The sequence below is a fragment of the Stenella coeruleoalba genome (genome assembly GCF_951394435.1).
Source record: "Stenella coeruleoalba genome assembly, chromosome: 10".
Lineage (NCBI taxonomy): Eukaryota > Metazoa > Chordata > Mammalia > Artiodactyla > Delphinidae > Stenella > Stenella coeruleoalba.
The window spans coordinates 45,391,081-45,408,763 of record NC_137156.1 but is presented as its reverse complement, the minus strand read 5'-3'; the positions used below and the strand labels follow the sequence as shown (position 1 = coordinate 45,408,763).

General features: G+C 36.3%; 1 protein-coding gene across 8 annotated transcripts in view; it reads right to left on the bottom strand.

Moving 5' to 3' along the window:
* The window catches only part of ZNF451 (zinc finger protein 451), a 123,271-nt gene that overhangs the window by 43,767 nt on the left and 61,821 nt on the right, over nt 1-17,683 (bottom strand). For all 8 annotated transcript variants that reach the window (XM_079933584.1, XM_079933581.1, XM_079933583.1 and 5 more), the window contains 4 exons: nt 15,426-15,551; nt 4,897-5,008; nt 1,303-1,453; nt 19-145 (listed from right to left, as the gene is read on the bottom strand). In XM_079933584.1, the coding sequence (XP_079789710.1) occupies nt 19-145; nt 1,303-1,453; nt 4,897-5,008; nt 15,426-15,551 (516 nt within the window). The remainder of the gene's footprint in view (nt 1-18; nt 146-1,302; nt 1,454-4,896; nt 5,009-15,425; nt 15,552-17,683) is intronic.

The following is a 17,683-nucleotide window of genomic DNA, read 5'->3' as shown; positions in this document are numbered from 1 at the left end:
CTTAGGATATGCTCTTACCTTAGCAAAAAGGTGATCCCTATATTGTTGTTGAGTAACAAAATTTTTATAACATACTACACAAGCAAAAGAACTGATGAAAGGTCCATGCAGTGTAATTGTTGGATCACATGGAGAGTGATCAAACCTACTCAGCAAAAGAGAGGTAACATTAGAAAATCTGACATTCTAGGGGCAGAACTATGTTGCTTCATTTGTTAAGCTAGACACACACACACATTCAGGACTTTACACTTTTTCTACTGAAATATTAAGGTTCTTTATATTCAAGAAATATCAAGTGGTTCCCATATGCCATGCAATCTCTTCAAACAGTGACCAACAGCTTTATGTTTCATAAAAGTACTCAAGATCCAATAAAATGGATTTAAGCATGTCTTGCCAAACTGGTAAACTTCCAGTTTGAAAACTGTACAGCCATCATCTGTTCCTTCCTGCTTTATTTACCATAAAACTCACAAATAATTGTAAATGAACCACTGGAATAATAATCTCATGTCAAGATTTCTGGCTCACACCTATTTCCTAAAAATGGCTTTTAATCCTTTTAAAATGTCATTTTAACCATTTAACAAATTTGTGTCATTTAAAACTGCCTCAGAGACTTTTTAAAAATACTTAGAATACAGTTATCTGTAGAATGCTGAAGCCCCTCCAGAAGGCTCTAAGAGTAAGGTAAGGCGTAAGTAGGGTGAGACATCTGGAAAAGAGAAGGCTTAGAGCTCCAAACTCTCAATTCCCATCTTTAAACTATGAGAAGGGGAGACTGAAGATAAGACTATTTAATGCTTTTAATATTGCCTTCCCTTGATATTTACTTTCTCAAGCTCTACTATTCAAAAATTCAGTAAATTAATAAGATGGATTTCATAAATAGAATATTTATTGTTAACTTTGGTACATTTGGTTTGCCTTTAGCATTTATTTTGTAATGCCATACTAGCTTTCTTTAGGCTAGCCCAAATATCTGTTAAGTGCTTTGTGTCTCTTCAAATTTACTAAATGCTGGATTTTCTAATGGACTGCATTTCTCTAAAACTGATCCAAATGCATATCAATGCAAAAAGTCTGGTCAGAATTTTATGAGACATATTAGGATTGAATATCACTAAAATAATCTGATTTCAAGCATTCTAGGAAGGCTAAGAAATGTACATTAGAAAAAATTATATCATAATAGCACAGAACAATGAGTTTGGAATATAAAGCTATAATCACAATGGCAGAGGTGCATCACGCTTTCATTTCATCTTCAGCATCCACTATTCTGAATATCACACTTACCTTTTCAAATGTCCTAAGAGAAGGTGCCCATTATCGAACTGCTTGTTACAGTGCATTATGGGACATGAAATTGGCTTCCCAGACACTCGTATTTGGCCTCCTCTTCGGAACGAACCTTTTGTTCCAGAATTAATTGTGCCTGTTTTGAGTCCTGCATCATTGGAATATAAATTCTTAAGTTTCTATTTCAGATACTTGTCCTTTGGACTGGTAATCAGAATCATGAAAAAACAATGAAAAACATGTGCAGCATCAACTGGGTGATCCTACTTGTAATTAGGTGTTTACAAACTTTCTTATAAAAGGTACAACAACCTACAAGTAAATAGCTATTTGGGACAAGGGAAGCCGTTAACATCCCCAAGTAACATTATCTGAGGAAAAAAACAGTTCCCTTAAGTTCAACAGCCAGGAAACATCAAAGATGGAATATATTAGAAAACCAGTTGCTCTACAGAACCCCTATTCCTGCCTCCCTTCTTTTCATTTATGCAAGTTGGCAAAGATTTTTTCTTCTAATTCTTATTTTCTCTTTTAACTATCTTAAACACATCGTAAGGTTTAGTTATATTATAGAGGATCTGGGTTCTATGAACATTATGTCAAACAATGCAACTGGGAGGGTGGGAAGGAGTGAAGAGGACAGAGAGACAAGGAGAATGCCTTAATTATCCCTTTATCCTGGTCCATTCTTCATCCCTTTTCTTTCTTTATAATCTTGGTCTTAACAGTCACATAACTTTCTAGACTTAGCCAAATTTTCTTCCCAGGCAAACTCCCAATACATGTTACACAATGAAAAATTTAGAGTTATGCTGTATAAACAAAGAATTGTAAAAACTGCCAGGAGGATTCTAATATATACTCTAGATAGTTTGGTTATTATCTTTTACTATTATTTCTTATAAATTGTTTCACTCAAATATCTTAAATATTTCATACAACAAAAAGCTGCGTATTTATCTTTATGGCAATTTCTACGAAGCCCCTAAGCATTTAACTAGAATAAATGTTATTCCTTTAACATCATCTAGTTAAGATCCCCAAATGGTTATATATGTTGAAAGTTTCCATGCTTTTCTGCTGTTAATGGGGGAAATGCCTCTATTAAATGCTGCCAAAATGCTTATAAATGTGTTCTACCAATAAACAACGACTAACATAGCATTAATCATATTAAAAGAGGCATTAACAACAATATACTTTTTTATCTTTAATTTTTTAATGCAGTCAGAATTATAATAATTTTTATTTCCTGTCCATCCACATTCCAGGTGTTGCCTATTAAAACCTTTATTTAGCCAAACAGAGGTTCTGGATAAAAATCAAAGTGGAGAAAACAAGCCAGAAAGAAAATAAGCTTTATCTATGGAAAGGCAAAATACAGAGAGATTTAAACAGCTCTTTCCCTTAAATAGTACAGTGTTGTTTTTAAATTACTAAGTAATCAAATGTGTGGAAACTGGCCTAACTATAAAAGTCTATAAAAGATGGATTTCCAGTTTGAGTAATTATAAAGTATTCAAACTACTTCTAATCAAAGAACTGAATTATAATGGTTGGATACTTTGGAACAGATTGAACAAGTCCCTTAATGCTATTGAGAAGCAGAATCTCACTTTTTATAATTGACGAGAACAATGCCATCTCTATTCTCCCCAGCTCTCCTCTCCTCAAAGATCTCAGCATTCTCTGAAGCCCATGTATGGAACTGCACCACACCAAGTATAGCCCAATGCTAAGGCAGCTGTGCTAGCAAAAGACCCCAGACTTCAGTGTTACGGAGTGGCAGGGACCAAGTAAAAAGATAAAACCATCACATAAAAAGAGCATAACTAAAGACCTTAACTCAAGGCACAAGCTTATCAGCCACCAATGAACCAGATGTCACCTGAAGTGATATACTGATACAATATCACATCTTGCAAAGAATCCTAAAGACACAGCTAAGTGACTCATTAGTTCCCAGAAATATATAAACAGATGCTCATGAATTCAATTTACAATGAATTAAAATATTCTGACAATCTGGAGGCCAGGGATTAGGCCTAAAGGGACATATTACTGGCCCAGCAATCATTCTAGACAAGACTTGTAAGTGTTAGATTCACATGAGATGAACGATTTTTACAAGAGATCTTGTAGATTGAGCCTTGTAGTTCTAGCCCATTTTCCTACCAAAATCACATAGGAATCTTCCCAAATCTACAGATGCCCTAGAATTATCTCTAGTGGTGAGGCCCAGATACGTGTATTTAAGACTCCCAGGTGATTCTGATGCAGCTAAGGACCATAATTTCTAAGTATTTTTTCTAAAGTAGGTCTGGAATGCCAAACAATTCTTTTCTTTAGTTGAATGACAGTCACATTTGGTACCCGAGTTCTAGGCTTCTTTTCTGTGTTCATATGCAAATCCTACAGCCCACTCTTGTATAATATTCAACCAACACTTATTGGACATCTCTATGCTGAGCCTTCTTTTTAGGCACTGACACTAAAACGGATTAATAAGCCTTAGTCTCTGTCCCCACGGAGCATATAAATCTGGTAAAATTATCAATGCAACATAACAGGGTAGAAACTATTTGAGAGAAATGAATAAAGCACTGTGGGATCAAAGACAGCTGAACAACCAAACTTATGCCGACTAAATAAACCTAGCAACCTCTAGTATTGAATGTTATCTGTAGGGCTAACCCCACAGGCAATTAAGAAGAAAAAAAGAGGAAAGGGTATTTAAAAAGGAGGATGGGGCAAGGTGGGAGTTTGCCAGGCACAAACACATTGGGAGATAAGAAGAAAATACAGTTTCAGGGAGTGGCCAGGTGTTAAAATATCTACAAATTATTGGAATTATTTTAAAAGTTGCAATTTGATTCTATTCAAAGAAAAGCCCTCTGAAAACTACAGAATAAGATACCTAGGTTCAAAGTTGAGCACTGCATACATAGATATTTCTAAGACTTTTTGTAATTAAACTTTCTGCTGGATTGAATCCACAGCTAAGGTTTCTGTGGATATCCCAAGCCTTTAAGGGCTCAGTGGGTCTTCTACAAGACAAGCTAGAAAAGTTGCCATGGTGGCTCTTAAAAATTCTACCAAATTATCTGGTAGGAGGAAAACACTGCACAGTGACTCTTCCAAGAATTTCAGGTCTGCAAAGAGTTAGCAATGAAGAAGCTACCCACTGCTTTTGATAAGCCTCCCACATGGACATTTCCTTAACAAAATATCTACACAGGCTGCACTGACAAATAAAAAAGTAAATGCTAATCCTTTCCATCTCAGCTTAAATTCCACTTCCTTAGAGAAGCCTGACCTCAAGTAACCTGTTACACGCCCTCCCATAGAGGGTAATAACTAGAAGACATATGAATGAATAAATGATCAGCTCAAGGATTACTTATACTCAAAATATACTTTTGCCAAAGTAGGAAGACAATTGGTAAAGTAGGTCTTCTGTTAAGTATTACTGAACTAAATTTCAATACTTTATGTACTTATTAGCAACTGAATAAAACAGACACAATGTTTTAAGGCTTTAGGGAAGCTTGGTAATCTTATGTTCCACTCTGATCTCTAAAGAATACCTACCTGGCATTTTTAACCATTGGTCCACACACAGTCTCGCTGCTTCTGTATCAGAATGTCCTCGAATAAATTCCAATTCTTGTAACCCATGAGCATGTTGAAAATCTACTTTTTCCTAAAGATATTAAGAAAAAACTCAATTAACCTATGGTTACTAATCCGGTTTCCTTAAGAAAATGATTTTGTCACAACAGCGATCAGAAAATATTGATTATCCTTTATTCCTGTAACTCCACACCTAGAACTCTATCTTAAAGAGGTAAGTCAAACCAAAGGTTCATGCTCTAAGATGTTGATCCCAATGTCATCTACATTTGCACAAAGTTTGCAACAAATTAATCTCCAACAATAGGGTACATTTAAGTAAATTATGGTGTGTACATTTCATGAAAGTCATTAGAAACACTAACAAAACTTTTTCATTGAAGCAGAAATATACTTTTGATATCAAGTGGGTCACCAAATAGTATTAAACAAATAAGGCCAAATATAAACAAAGATTATTTCAAGCTATATGTAACTCTATCTGCAGAGAGGGAAAAGGCAGAAAATAAATATGATGAACGTCAATGGCTATCTCTGGAATGGAAATATGAATGATTATTTTCATCTTTAACCTTTTATACATTTTCCTTCAAATTTTCCATATATAGTCTTAAGTATACAGAAGCCTATTAAATATTTGTTCAGTGAATAGTATAAGAGCAGACACACATTAGTACTTAAAATGTGCCAGCATAAAGCATCTATTGCATCTAGATCAAAGGCTGGCAAACTTTTTCCATAAAAGACCACAGTGTAAATATTTTAGGCTTTGCAGCCCATACAGTCTCTTTTGCAACTACTCAACTCTGCTGCTGCAGCATGAAAGCAGCCATAGATAATATGTAAACAAATGGGCATGGCTATGTTCCAATAAAATTTTATTTATAAAAACAGGCAGTGGGCCAGTGCCAACCACTAAACTAGATGCTTTAGACTGTTACAGTCTCTAAATCTTTCTAGTTACGTTATTAATAAAGCTATTTGCATACTCTAATCATGCTGTATTTAACAAGTAACACTTATTAACCACTTACCACGTGCCAGGCATTGTCTAAAAGCATCTTAGATCTAATTCTCACGATAACTCTATGAGATTGGTACTATTATTGTTCCCATTTTATGATGGGAAAACTGAGGCACATGAAGGTCAAATAAATTGCACAAGGATAAATAACAATGCCAGGATTTAAACTCTCGTTCTCCAACCTGATTCTAGAATCCATTCACTTAACCAGTACAGTAAGTCCCCTACACACGAACCTTCAAGATGAGAGCTTTCAAAGATACGAATGTGTGTTTGCATGTCCAGTCAAGTAAGTTAGTTCACATGTCTGGCGTACATTGTCACATGTGTGCATACTCTACAACTGGTTGTGATTTTGTGTACTTTACTGTACAGTATTGTATAGAGTACGGTAGTACAGTACCTATATTTCAAGCCCAGGATCTCCTCCAGTCAGTAACTCTTCTTGCCTGTTCACTCGATGCCAGCCCCTGTATGCCAGCTGTTGTACTTTTCAAGGTGCTGTACTGTAAGATTTTAAATGTTTTCTTTATATTTTGTGTGTGTTTGTTTCTTACATATTATTTGTGTGAAAAGTATTATAAACCTATTACAGTACAGTACTATATAGCCGATTGTGTTAGTTGGGTATGTAGGCTAACTTTGTTGGACTTACAAACAAATTGGACTTATGAACACGCTCTCAGAATGGAACTCATTAATAAGTAGGGGACTTACTGTACAACATACTGTGTCTCAAAAAGGTTGTTAAAAAGAAATCACAAATCCACAAATGCTGGATTTGCAAGAAATAGACCAGAATATTGAATGACCTACTTATCACTATAACAGGATATTCTATCAGCAAGGGTAAGTAGGGGGACAGGGAGATTCAAGATTTTACTCTGAAAAAAATCTTCTACACAACTTTGTTCTAAGTATGGCCATAGAATACTAATTTTCCAAAGATGTTAATATGCATTATATACATATTTTAAAATTCTCTGTAATCAAATTTAGAACCATTGGTTTCAAAACAGAGTTCAAAAGGTCCCTTCTGTGTAGGACTTCCAAAACTTTGAAGTGCTAACACACATGTGATTTTCCTTTCAGTGAATACACAGTATCCCAACTTGATAAGTCACCAAATTACTTTTTTGTTTCTCAAAGTGTATCCTATAGGATCAGTGCTCTGGATAACATGCCATGGGAAACAAAATTAGTCTATCCAAAGAAAGTAATATGGCAAGCCTCTGGTAGACTATAAAGACATTTTCTTACATACAAAATTAAACCATCTATCAGAAGAGTTCCCTACAAAAATCTTTAAAAAAAAAAACACCTTAAATTAAGTAAATATAATTGAGATTAAATATTACTATATGCCAGCCAATAGCCTACTTATTTTAAACTACTGTCAGTAATTAAAAATAAGCAGGCTTTTTAAAAAGAAAGTTCTCTGGCATTTCTTACAATAGAATTTGAACTCTGTGGCCATACATAGTCAATGCTCAAAAAACATTTGCTGGCTAAAATCACCCCCAAATTAGTCACCCTTTTCCTGTCACCCAGCTATTTCCACACACCTTAGGGGTACATCCCTTCAGGCAAGTCATCTTAACTCCTGGAATATCAACAAGCAAAGCTGGTAACTGATCAACTAGTCAAGCACAACACATTATCTCTGAAAGTGATTTATCCAGTGAAGATTTTAACAAATTTTCTTTAAAACCTTTCCGTCACAGAAGATGGACAATCCACTTTAACAGTGAGACACCAACAATTCACAAAGGCCTAGAAGAGCTGGAAAACATTTTCTACCATATTTTTAGTCACAGTTAACACCTACTAAAATTCTGCAAGAATGAGTTTTACTTTAGTTTCATTATCTTCCTTTCGGGTAGTTTTGTTTTCTTATTGTTTTCTGTCATCTAGTTTTAAAAAACAAGTTATACATAAGGAGAATCAAATAAGAAAAAAAAAGTCATGAATGAATAGCAAAAAATGAGCTAAAGTATCTGTGTGAGTCAGTTTCTTTCTTAGGAAAGAATGAAATCTAGATAAATTTATTCTTTACAATTGATAAACAAGAATTTCAAAGTTTAAAAAAACTTTCTCAAATGCTAAAGTCTTTAATACAATGAATGAAATTTACATGGGTAAAAGCTGAAACTACCCTTGAGAAAAACCCTACTTGTCATAGTGACTAACAGATTCTGAACTCATCTCAAATGCTTTATTACCTATGTGGTGTTAACACATCTGTAACATCTGATTTGGGAAAAGAAGTGAGCATACTGAGGAAATGGGCAGAAAGGGGGGACAACTTGCAAACCACTCCTCTCTCAAAGAGACTTTGCCCATGACCCATAAATAACACACTTAACATAGTCTGGGGAAAGGATCTTCCTTAAAATTGAATAGTGTTTTTGTTGTCATCTGTTTCTATGTATTTTTTTTAATTTCTTCTTTGATTTCTTCAGTGATCTCTTGGTTATTTAGTAGTGCACTGTTTGGCCTCTATGTATTTGTGTTTTTTTACAGCTTATTTTTCTGTAATTAATTTCCAATCTCATAGCGTTGTGGTCAGAAAAGATGCTTGATACAATTTCAACTTTCTTAAATTTTCCAAGGCTTGATTTGTGACCTAAGATGTGATCTATCCTGGAGAATGTTCTGTGTGCACTTGAGAAGCAAGTGTATTTCACCACTTTCAGGTGGAATGTCCTATAAATAACAATTGAATCTATCTTGTCTACTGCCTCATTTAAAGTTTGTGTTTCCTTATTTATTTCCTGTTTGGATGATCTGTCCATTGGTGTAAGTGGAGTGTTAAAGTCCCCTACTATTATTGTGTTACTGTTGATTTCCCCTTTTATGGCTGTTAGCATTTGCCTTATGTATTGAGGTGCTCCTATGTTGGGTGCATAAATATTGGTAATTGTTATATCTTCTTCTTGGACTGATCCCTTGATCATTATGTTCATTATGATCATTCCTTATCTCTTGTAACAGTCTTTATTTTAAAGTCTACTTTATCTGATACGAGTATTGCTACTCCAGCTTTCTTTTAATTTCCATTTGCGTGGAATATCTTTTTCCACTCCTTCACTTTCAGTCTGTATATGTTCCTAGGTCTGAAGTGGGTCTCTTGTAGACAGCATATATATGGGTCTTGTTTTTGTATACATTCAGCCAGTCTGTGTCTTTTGGTGGGAGCATTTAATCCATTTACATTCAAGGTTATTATCAATATGTATGTTCCTATTACCATTTTCTTAATTGTTTTGGGTTGGTTTTGTGGGTCTTTTTCTTCTCTTGTGCTTCCCGCCTACAGAAGTTCCTTTGGCACTTGTAAAGCTGGTTTGGTGGTGAATTCTCTTCCTTTTGCTTGTCTGTAAAGCTTTTGATTTCTCTATTGGATCTGAATGATATCCTTGCTGGTAAAGTAATCTTGGTTGTAGGTCTTTTTCTTTCATCACTTTAAGTACATCCTGCCACTCCCTTCTGGCCTGCAGAGTTTCTGCTGAAAAATCAGCTGATATTCTTATGGGGATTCCTTTGTATGTTATTCTTTGCTTTTCCCTTGCTGCTTTTAATATTTCTTCTTTGAATTTAATTTTTGTTAGTTTGATTAATATGTGTCTTGGTGTGTTTCTCCTAGGGTTTACCCTGTATGGGACTCTGCACTTCCTGGACTTGGGTGACTATTTCCTTTCCCATGTTTAGGGAATTTTTTCACTATAATCTCTTTGAATATTTTCTCAAACCTTTCTTTTTCTCTTCTTCTTCTGGGACCCCTATAATCTGAATGTTGGTGTGTTTAGTGTTGTCCCAGAGGTCTCTGAGATTGTCTTCAATTCTTTTCATTCTTTTTGTTTTCTTCTGCTCCTTGGCAGTTATTTGCACCATTCTACCTTCCAGCTCACTTATTCGTTCTTCTGCCTCAGTTATTCTGTTATTGATTCCTTCTACGTATTTTTCATTTCAGTTATTGTGTTGTTCATCTCTGTTTGTTTGTTCTTTAGTTCTTCTAGATCTTTGTTAAACATTTCTTGCATTTTCTCAATCCGTGCCTCCATTCTATTTCCAAGATTCTGGATAATCTTTACTATCATTACACTGAGTTCTTTTTCAGGTAGGTTGCCTATTTCCTCTTCGGTTATTTGGTCTTGTAGGTTTTTACTTGCTCTTTAATGTGTGACACATGTTTTTTGTCATCTCTTTTTTTTTTTTTTTGATGGTGGGAGTGTGTTCCTGTCTTACTAGTTGTTTGGCCTGAGGCTTCCAGCACTGGAGTTTGCAGGCTGTTGGGTAGAGCTGGGTCTTCGTGCTGAGATGAGGAGCTCTGGGAGACCTCACTCTGATGAATATTCCCTGGGGTCTGAGGTCCTCTGTTAGCCCAGTAGTTCAGATTCAGAGGCCCAAAACCTATGGGATGCAGCAAAAGCAGTTCTACAAGGGAAATTATAGCAATTCAAGCTCACCTCAAGAAAGAAGAAAAATCTCAAACGATCTAACCCTACACCTAAAGCAACTAAAGAAAGAATGAAGAAAACCCAAAATCAGTAGAAGGAAAGAAATCATGAAGATCAGAGCAGAAATAAATGAAATAGAAATGAAGAAAACAGTAGCAAAGAATAGCAAAACTAAAAGTTGGTTCTTTGAGAAGATAAACAAAATTGATAAAACTTTACCCAGACTCATCAAAAAAAAAGGGGGGGGGGGAGAACACAAATCAATAAAATTAGAAACAAAAGAGGAGAAATCACAACTGACACCGCAGAAATACAAAGGATTATAAGAGACTAGTACAAACAACTATATGCCAATAAAATGGACAACCATGAAAAATGGACAAATTCTTGGAAAGGTACAATTTTCCAAGATTGAACCAGGAAGAATTAGAAAATATAAACAGACCTATCACAAGGAATGAAATTGAAACTAATTAAAAATCTTCCAACAGGGCTTCCCTGGTGGCGCAGTGGTTGGGAGTTCGCCTGCCGATGCAGGGGACACGGGTTTGTGCCCCGGTCCGGGAAGATCCCACATGCCGCGGAGCCGCTGGGCTCGTGAGCCATGGCCGCTGAGCCTGTGCGTCCGGAGCCTGTGCTCCGCAACGGGAGAGGCCACAGCAGTGAGAGGCCCGCGTACCGCAAAAAAAAAATCTTCCAACAAACAAAGGTCCAGGACCAGATGGCTTCACAGGCAAATTCTATCAAATATTTAGCGAAGAGCTAACACCGATCCTTCTCAAACTCTTCCAAAAAACCGCAGAGGAACAAACACTCCCAAATTCGTTCTACGAGGCCACCATCACCCTGACACCAAAACCAAAGATGTCACAAAAAAAGAAAATTACAGACCAATATCACTGATGAACATAGATGCAAAAATCCCCAACAAAATACTACAAACAGAATCCAACAGCACATTAAAAGGATCATACACCATGATCAAGTAGGATTTATCCCAGGAATGCAAGGATTCGTCGATATATGCAAATCAATCAATGTGATACACCATATTAACAAATTAAGGAATAAAAACCATATGATCATCTCAACAGATGCAGAAAAAGCTTTTGACAAAATTCAACACCCATTTATGATAAAAACTCTCCAGAAAATGGGCATAGAGGGAACCTACCCCAACATAATTAAGGCCATATATGACAAACCCACAGCAAACATCATTCTCAATGGTGAAAAACTGAAAGCATTTCCACAAAGATCAGGAACAAGACAAGGATGTCCACTCTTGCCACTCTATTCAACATAGTTTTGGAATTCCTAGCCATGGCAATAAGAGAAGGAAAAGAAATAAAAGGAATACAAATTGGAAAAAAAGAAGTAAAACTGTCACTGTTTACAAATGACATGATACTATACATAGAAAATCCTAAAGATACCACCAGAAAATTACTAGAACTAATCAGTGAATTTGGTAAGGTTGCAGGATACAAAATTAATGCACAGAAATCTCTTGCATTACTATACGCTAACAAAAAATCAGAAAGAGAAATTAAGGAAACAATTCCATTTACCATAGCAACAAAAAGAATAAAATACCTAAGAATAAACTTACCTACGGAGGCAAAAGACCTATACTCAGAAAACTATAAAACACTGATGAAAGAAATCAAAGATGACATAAACAGATGAAGAAATATACCATGTTCTTGGATTGGAAGAATCAATATTGTGAAAATGACTATACTACCCTTAGCAATCTACAGATTCAGTGCAATCCCAACTGGATTCAGTGCAAACTACCAATGGCATTCTTCACAGAATTAGAACAAAATATTTTACAATTTGTATGGAAACACAAAAGACCCCAAATAGCCAAAGCAATCTTGAGAAAGAAAAACAGGGCTAGAGGAATCAGGCTCCCTGACTTCAAACTATACTACAAAGCTACAGTAATCAAGACATTATGGTACTGGCAAAAAAATAGAAATACAGATCAATGGAACAGGATAGAAAGCCCAGAGATAAACCCATGCACAATATGGTCACCTAATTTATGACAAAGGAGGCAAGACAATACAATGGCGAAAAGACAGCCTCTTCAATAACTGGGGCTGGGAAAACTGGACAGCTACATGTAAAAGAATGAAATTAGAACAATACCAAACACCATATACAAAAATAAACTCAAAATGGATTAAATACCTAAATGTAAGACCAGACACTATAAAACTCTTAGAGAAAAACATAGGAAAAACACTCTTTGACATAAACCACAGCAAGATCTTTTTTGACCCACCTCCTAGAGTAATGAAAATAAAAACAAAAATAAACAAATGGGACCTAATTAAACTTAAAGCTTCTGCACAGCAAAGGAAACCAAAAACAAGATGAAAAGATAACCCTCAGAATGGGAGAAAATATTTGCAAATGAAGCAACGGACAAAGGATTAATCTCCAAAATATATAAACAGCTCATGCAGCTCAATATTAAAAAAGCAAACAACCCAATCAAAAAATGGGCAGAATACCTAAGTACACATTTCACCAAAGACATACAGATGGCAAAGAGGCACATGAATAGATGCTCAACATCACTAATTATTAGAGAAATGCAAATCAAAACTACAATGAGGTATCACCTCATAAGGGTCAGAATGGCCATCATCAAAAAATCTACAAACAATAAATGTTGGAGAGGGTGTGTAGAAAAGTGAACCCTTTTGCACTGTTGGTGGGAATGTAAATTTATACAGCCACTATGGAGAACAGCATGGAGGTTCTGTAAAAAAACTAAAAATAGAATTACCATATGACCCAGCAATCCCACTACTGGGCATATACCCTGAGAAAACCATAATTCAAAAAGACACAGGTACTCCAATGTTCATTGCAGCACTATTTACAATCGTCAGAACATGGAAACAACCTAAATGTCCAATGATAGATGAATGGATAAAGAAGTTGTGGTATGCATATATGATGGAATATTACTCAGCCATAAAAAGGAACAAAATTGGGTCATCTTTAGAGATGTGGATGGACCTAGAGTCTGTCATACAGACTGAAGTAAGCCAGAAAGAGAAAAACAAATACCATATATTAACGCATATTATGTGGAATCTAAAAATGGTACAGAGGAACCTATTTTTAGGGCAGGAATAGAGATGTAGAGAACGGACTTGTGGACACAGTGAGGGGAACAGGAGGGTGGGACGAATTGAGAGATTAGGTTTGACATAAATATACTACCATGTGTAAAATACATAGCTAGTGGGAACCTGCTGTATAGCACAGGGAGCTCCCCTTGGTGCTCTGTGATGACCTAAATGGGTGGGTGGGAGGGAGGTCCGAGAGGGAGGGGAAACAGGTATACACATAGCTGATTCACTTCATCATACAGCAGAAATTAACACATTGTAAAGCAATTTGGCTCAAAAAAAAAAAAAAAAGATTTGATCATAATGAAACTAACACTGTAAATCAACTACACTCCAGTAAAAATTAAAAAAAAAAAAAATTGAATAGTGTCTCTACCAGAAAAGAAAGAATCCTTTTTTTTAAAAAAGTATCACGAATTTAGGCTTCCCTGGTGGTGCAGTGGTTAAGAATCCACCTGCCAATGCAGGGGACACAGGTTCAAGCCCTGGTCCAGGAGGATCACACATGCCACGGAGCAACTAAGCCCATGCTCCACAACTACTGAGCCTGCGCTCTAGAGCCCACAAGGCACAACTACTGAGCCCGTGTGCCACAACTACTGAAGCCTGTGCGCCTAGAACCTGTGTTCTGCAACAAGAGAAGCCACTGCAATGAGAAGCTCACGCACCGCAACGAAAGAGTAGACTCCACTCGCCACAACTAGAGAAAGCCCGTGTGCAGCAACGAAGACCCAAAGCAACCAAAAATAAAATAAATTTATAGAAAAAAAAAGTATCACTAATGTATTAAGCATTTTAAACATACAATTAGAATACTAAGCTCTAATTTAACTGGTATTACATTATAAAGTTAAAGTCCCCAAACAAAGCTACTTCTAAATTTAAAGAAGACTAATGTATTCTACATTAGATTAGGAGATACTAAAATAGAGGCAACAGAAATATATAAATTCCTTTATAATAAGCAATGGAACAAGGAATCAAAAACATACAAGGTAAAATTATGCCATGATTTCTACTTCCATTTTTAAACTCCCAGTAGGATTTTTTTTTACCCAACTTGCCAACATTCTACTCCTAACAGACATTTGGCAATATTGGGGAAGTTCTTTAAGGTAATTTCATTTGGTGCCTTCTAAAGCAAGTCAAGGGACTTCCCTGGCAGTCCAGTGGTTTAAGACTTCGCCTTCCAATGCAAGGGGTGCGGGTTCAATCCTTGATTGAGGAGCTAAGATCCTACATGCCTCGCGGCCAAAAAACCAAAACATAAAACGGAAGAAATATTATAACAAATTCAGTAAAGACTTTAAAAATGGTCCACATCAAAAAAAAATCTTAAAAAAAATAAATAAAGCAAGTCAAGGTTTTAAAACGTTTATATCATGCAAGAGTCTAAATTAGGTTTCATTTTCCACGTAGCAGCTCTTCTACCACACTAATTCAATAATCTGAAGGGAGAGGCTGAAGTGAAACTGGTCTGGCTGTACTTAGTAGAAAATAACCTTTCAACAGCTTCTATCTACAGAAGCCCTGATAAACTGTGATAAAGTAACTAGAAACCCTTAACTGCTCACCAGCTTAAGGAATCCCATGATTTTTAATTCCCAAAAATAAAGTCCACTTAATTCTATTTTTTCTTTTTTTGTCTGTATACATATATGAGCAGAATCCAACAAACAAAAACAAATGTAAAAGGCCGTCATGAATTACTACTAACTCAGTGAGCTATGCAGACTTCATGCTGAACTTGGATCCAATTATACATTTTTTGATTATACAAGAACCTCTTTAACTTTCTTATAAACAACTCTATAATCTGGTAAAATATCAGTTAAAACAGCCACATACCCTGAATGCTCTATTCTTCTCTTCTTTCTGCTGTTTCTCCACTTCAACATGGCGGGCTAGACGAGCCAGAGTCAAGGCGACTTTATCCTTCTGATGGTCAATATGGTCTTTATGCTTAACGTTATCCTATAATTGAAAAAACAAGTTTCATTCCTTCTAGTTAACAAAATTAGCTTTGGAATAACACAGATCCACTTACCAAAGAGTTACTGTACTAAAGAAGTATGGACACCAATGGGGGAAAGAGGCTGGGGGGGTGTGATGAATTGGGAGATTGGGACTGACATATATACACTAATATGTATAAAATGGATAACTAATAAGAACCTGCTGTATAAAAAAATAAATAAAATAAAATTCAAAAAAAGAACTATTTACTTTTTTAATTTAATTTTTATTTTATATTGGAGTATAGTTGATTTACAATGTTGTGTTAGTTTCAGGTGTACAACAAAGTGGTTCATTTATATTGATACATATATCCATTCTTTTTCAGATTATTTTCCCCCACAGGTTATTACAGTATACTGAGTACAGTTCCCTATGCTATACAGTGGGTCCTTGTTGATTAAGGAACTAATTACTTTTATCATTATCAAATTTCTAAGAACCTGTTTTGTTTATGTTTTAAAATTGTGGTATTTTGTAGGACAGCCAGTCACCCACCAGCATCTTTGTTTTTCAAAAAGTTACATAACCTATTAATCATCCTTATTTACTTTATGATCATCTGGATATTGAAAAGTTTGGCATTGCTTTGCTCTGAGCCCATAAGGTAATGCCAAGCCATTGGTCCACCCCCTAAAAGTCTAATAGCACCAACCCCCTTGGTTCTGGCTTTTCAGCAATTCCTAGACAGTATTTATGTAAGAAAAATTATTGATTAAAAAGAATACCTCTAACTTCTGTTTTCTGGCTCAACATGTAAAGAATGAACTTAGAAGTCACCACTCCATCCTAACAAGTTAAAAGCTTGAAACAAACTGTAAAATTAACAGCCTCTCTTAGATCCACCATAGAAGTGAGGTCACAGTGTAAGTGACTGATGCAAAAATGGGAGAGACAGAGGGGCAGATACAGAGAATCACAACTGAGTGGAGCAGAAACCCAGGGTGGAAACCTCAGCAGGACCAGTGCTGGGGAGGAAAACCTGAACTGTAACTGACCAAGTGCTGGAAGCTCAGTGTTGTCAAGTATTAACAAGACTTAAACTCCAGGGGGACCCAGTCAAGGAAGGGGACCTTACTCTTTTTGTGAGTTTACCTTCAAAAGCTCTACCAGGTTCTCACAGTGACGACTGGAGAAAAATCCCACCTTGTTTCCAGCAGGGGGAGAAGAAAAGTAAGCATTTCAAAATATGTCAGAGTGTTCTGTCCTTAACAATGCCTGGTCTCAAGAGAAACTACTTCAAGAGAGCCTGACCGACCTGGGAGATGGGAATTAGGCCATTTCAGGCCACTGCAGCCACCCTCCCAGGTGAGGGGAAGGCCTGAGAAGCACCAGCGGGTTCCCAGTCCAGGCGCACAGGCTCTCCAAGGCTGAGACCAGGCACACAGAGCACCAACACTCCCCCAGCCTTACCACTCATCACTAAAGGCCTGTTTACCAAAGTTCCCTTGACCCACGACAGCATGCCCAACTTTCAACAAGAAAATTACAAGGATACCAAAGGGCAAAAAACACAGTTTGAAGAGTCAGAGTGAGCAAAGAATGGTAGACCTGGCAAAGATGTTGGAATTATCAGACCAGGAATTTAAAACCACCATGATCACTATGCTGAGGGCACTGATGGAAAAAATAGACAACCTGTAAGAACAGATGTGTAATGTAAGAGAGATGGAAATCCTGAGAACCAGAAAGAAATCAGAGATCAAAAACACCACAACAGAAATGAACAGTGCCTTTCATGGCTCACCAGCAGACTGCACACCACCAAGGAAAGAATCTGCGTGCCTGAGAATATGTCAACAGAAAGTTCCAAAACTGGAAGACAAAGAGAAAAAAGACTGAAAAAAAAAAAAACCCAGAATATCCAAAAACTGTTACTGTTGCATAATGGGAATACCAGGGGAAGAAAGAGAGAAAGGAACAGAGGAACTATTTGACGCAATAACGACCAATAATTTCCCCAAATTAATGTCAGGCACCAAACCACAAATCAAGGAAGAAATAAAACCCTCTTTCTTTGCAGAAGAAATGCTCTTCCTAAGAAAAACAACATGCAAATAAACCACACAGTAGTTAGGAGTGAAGTAACC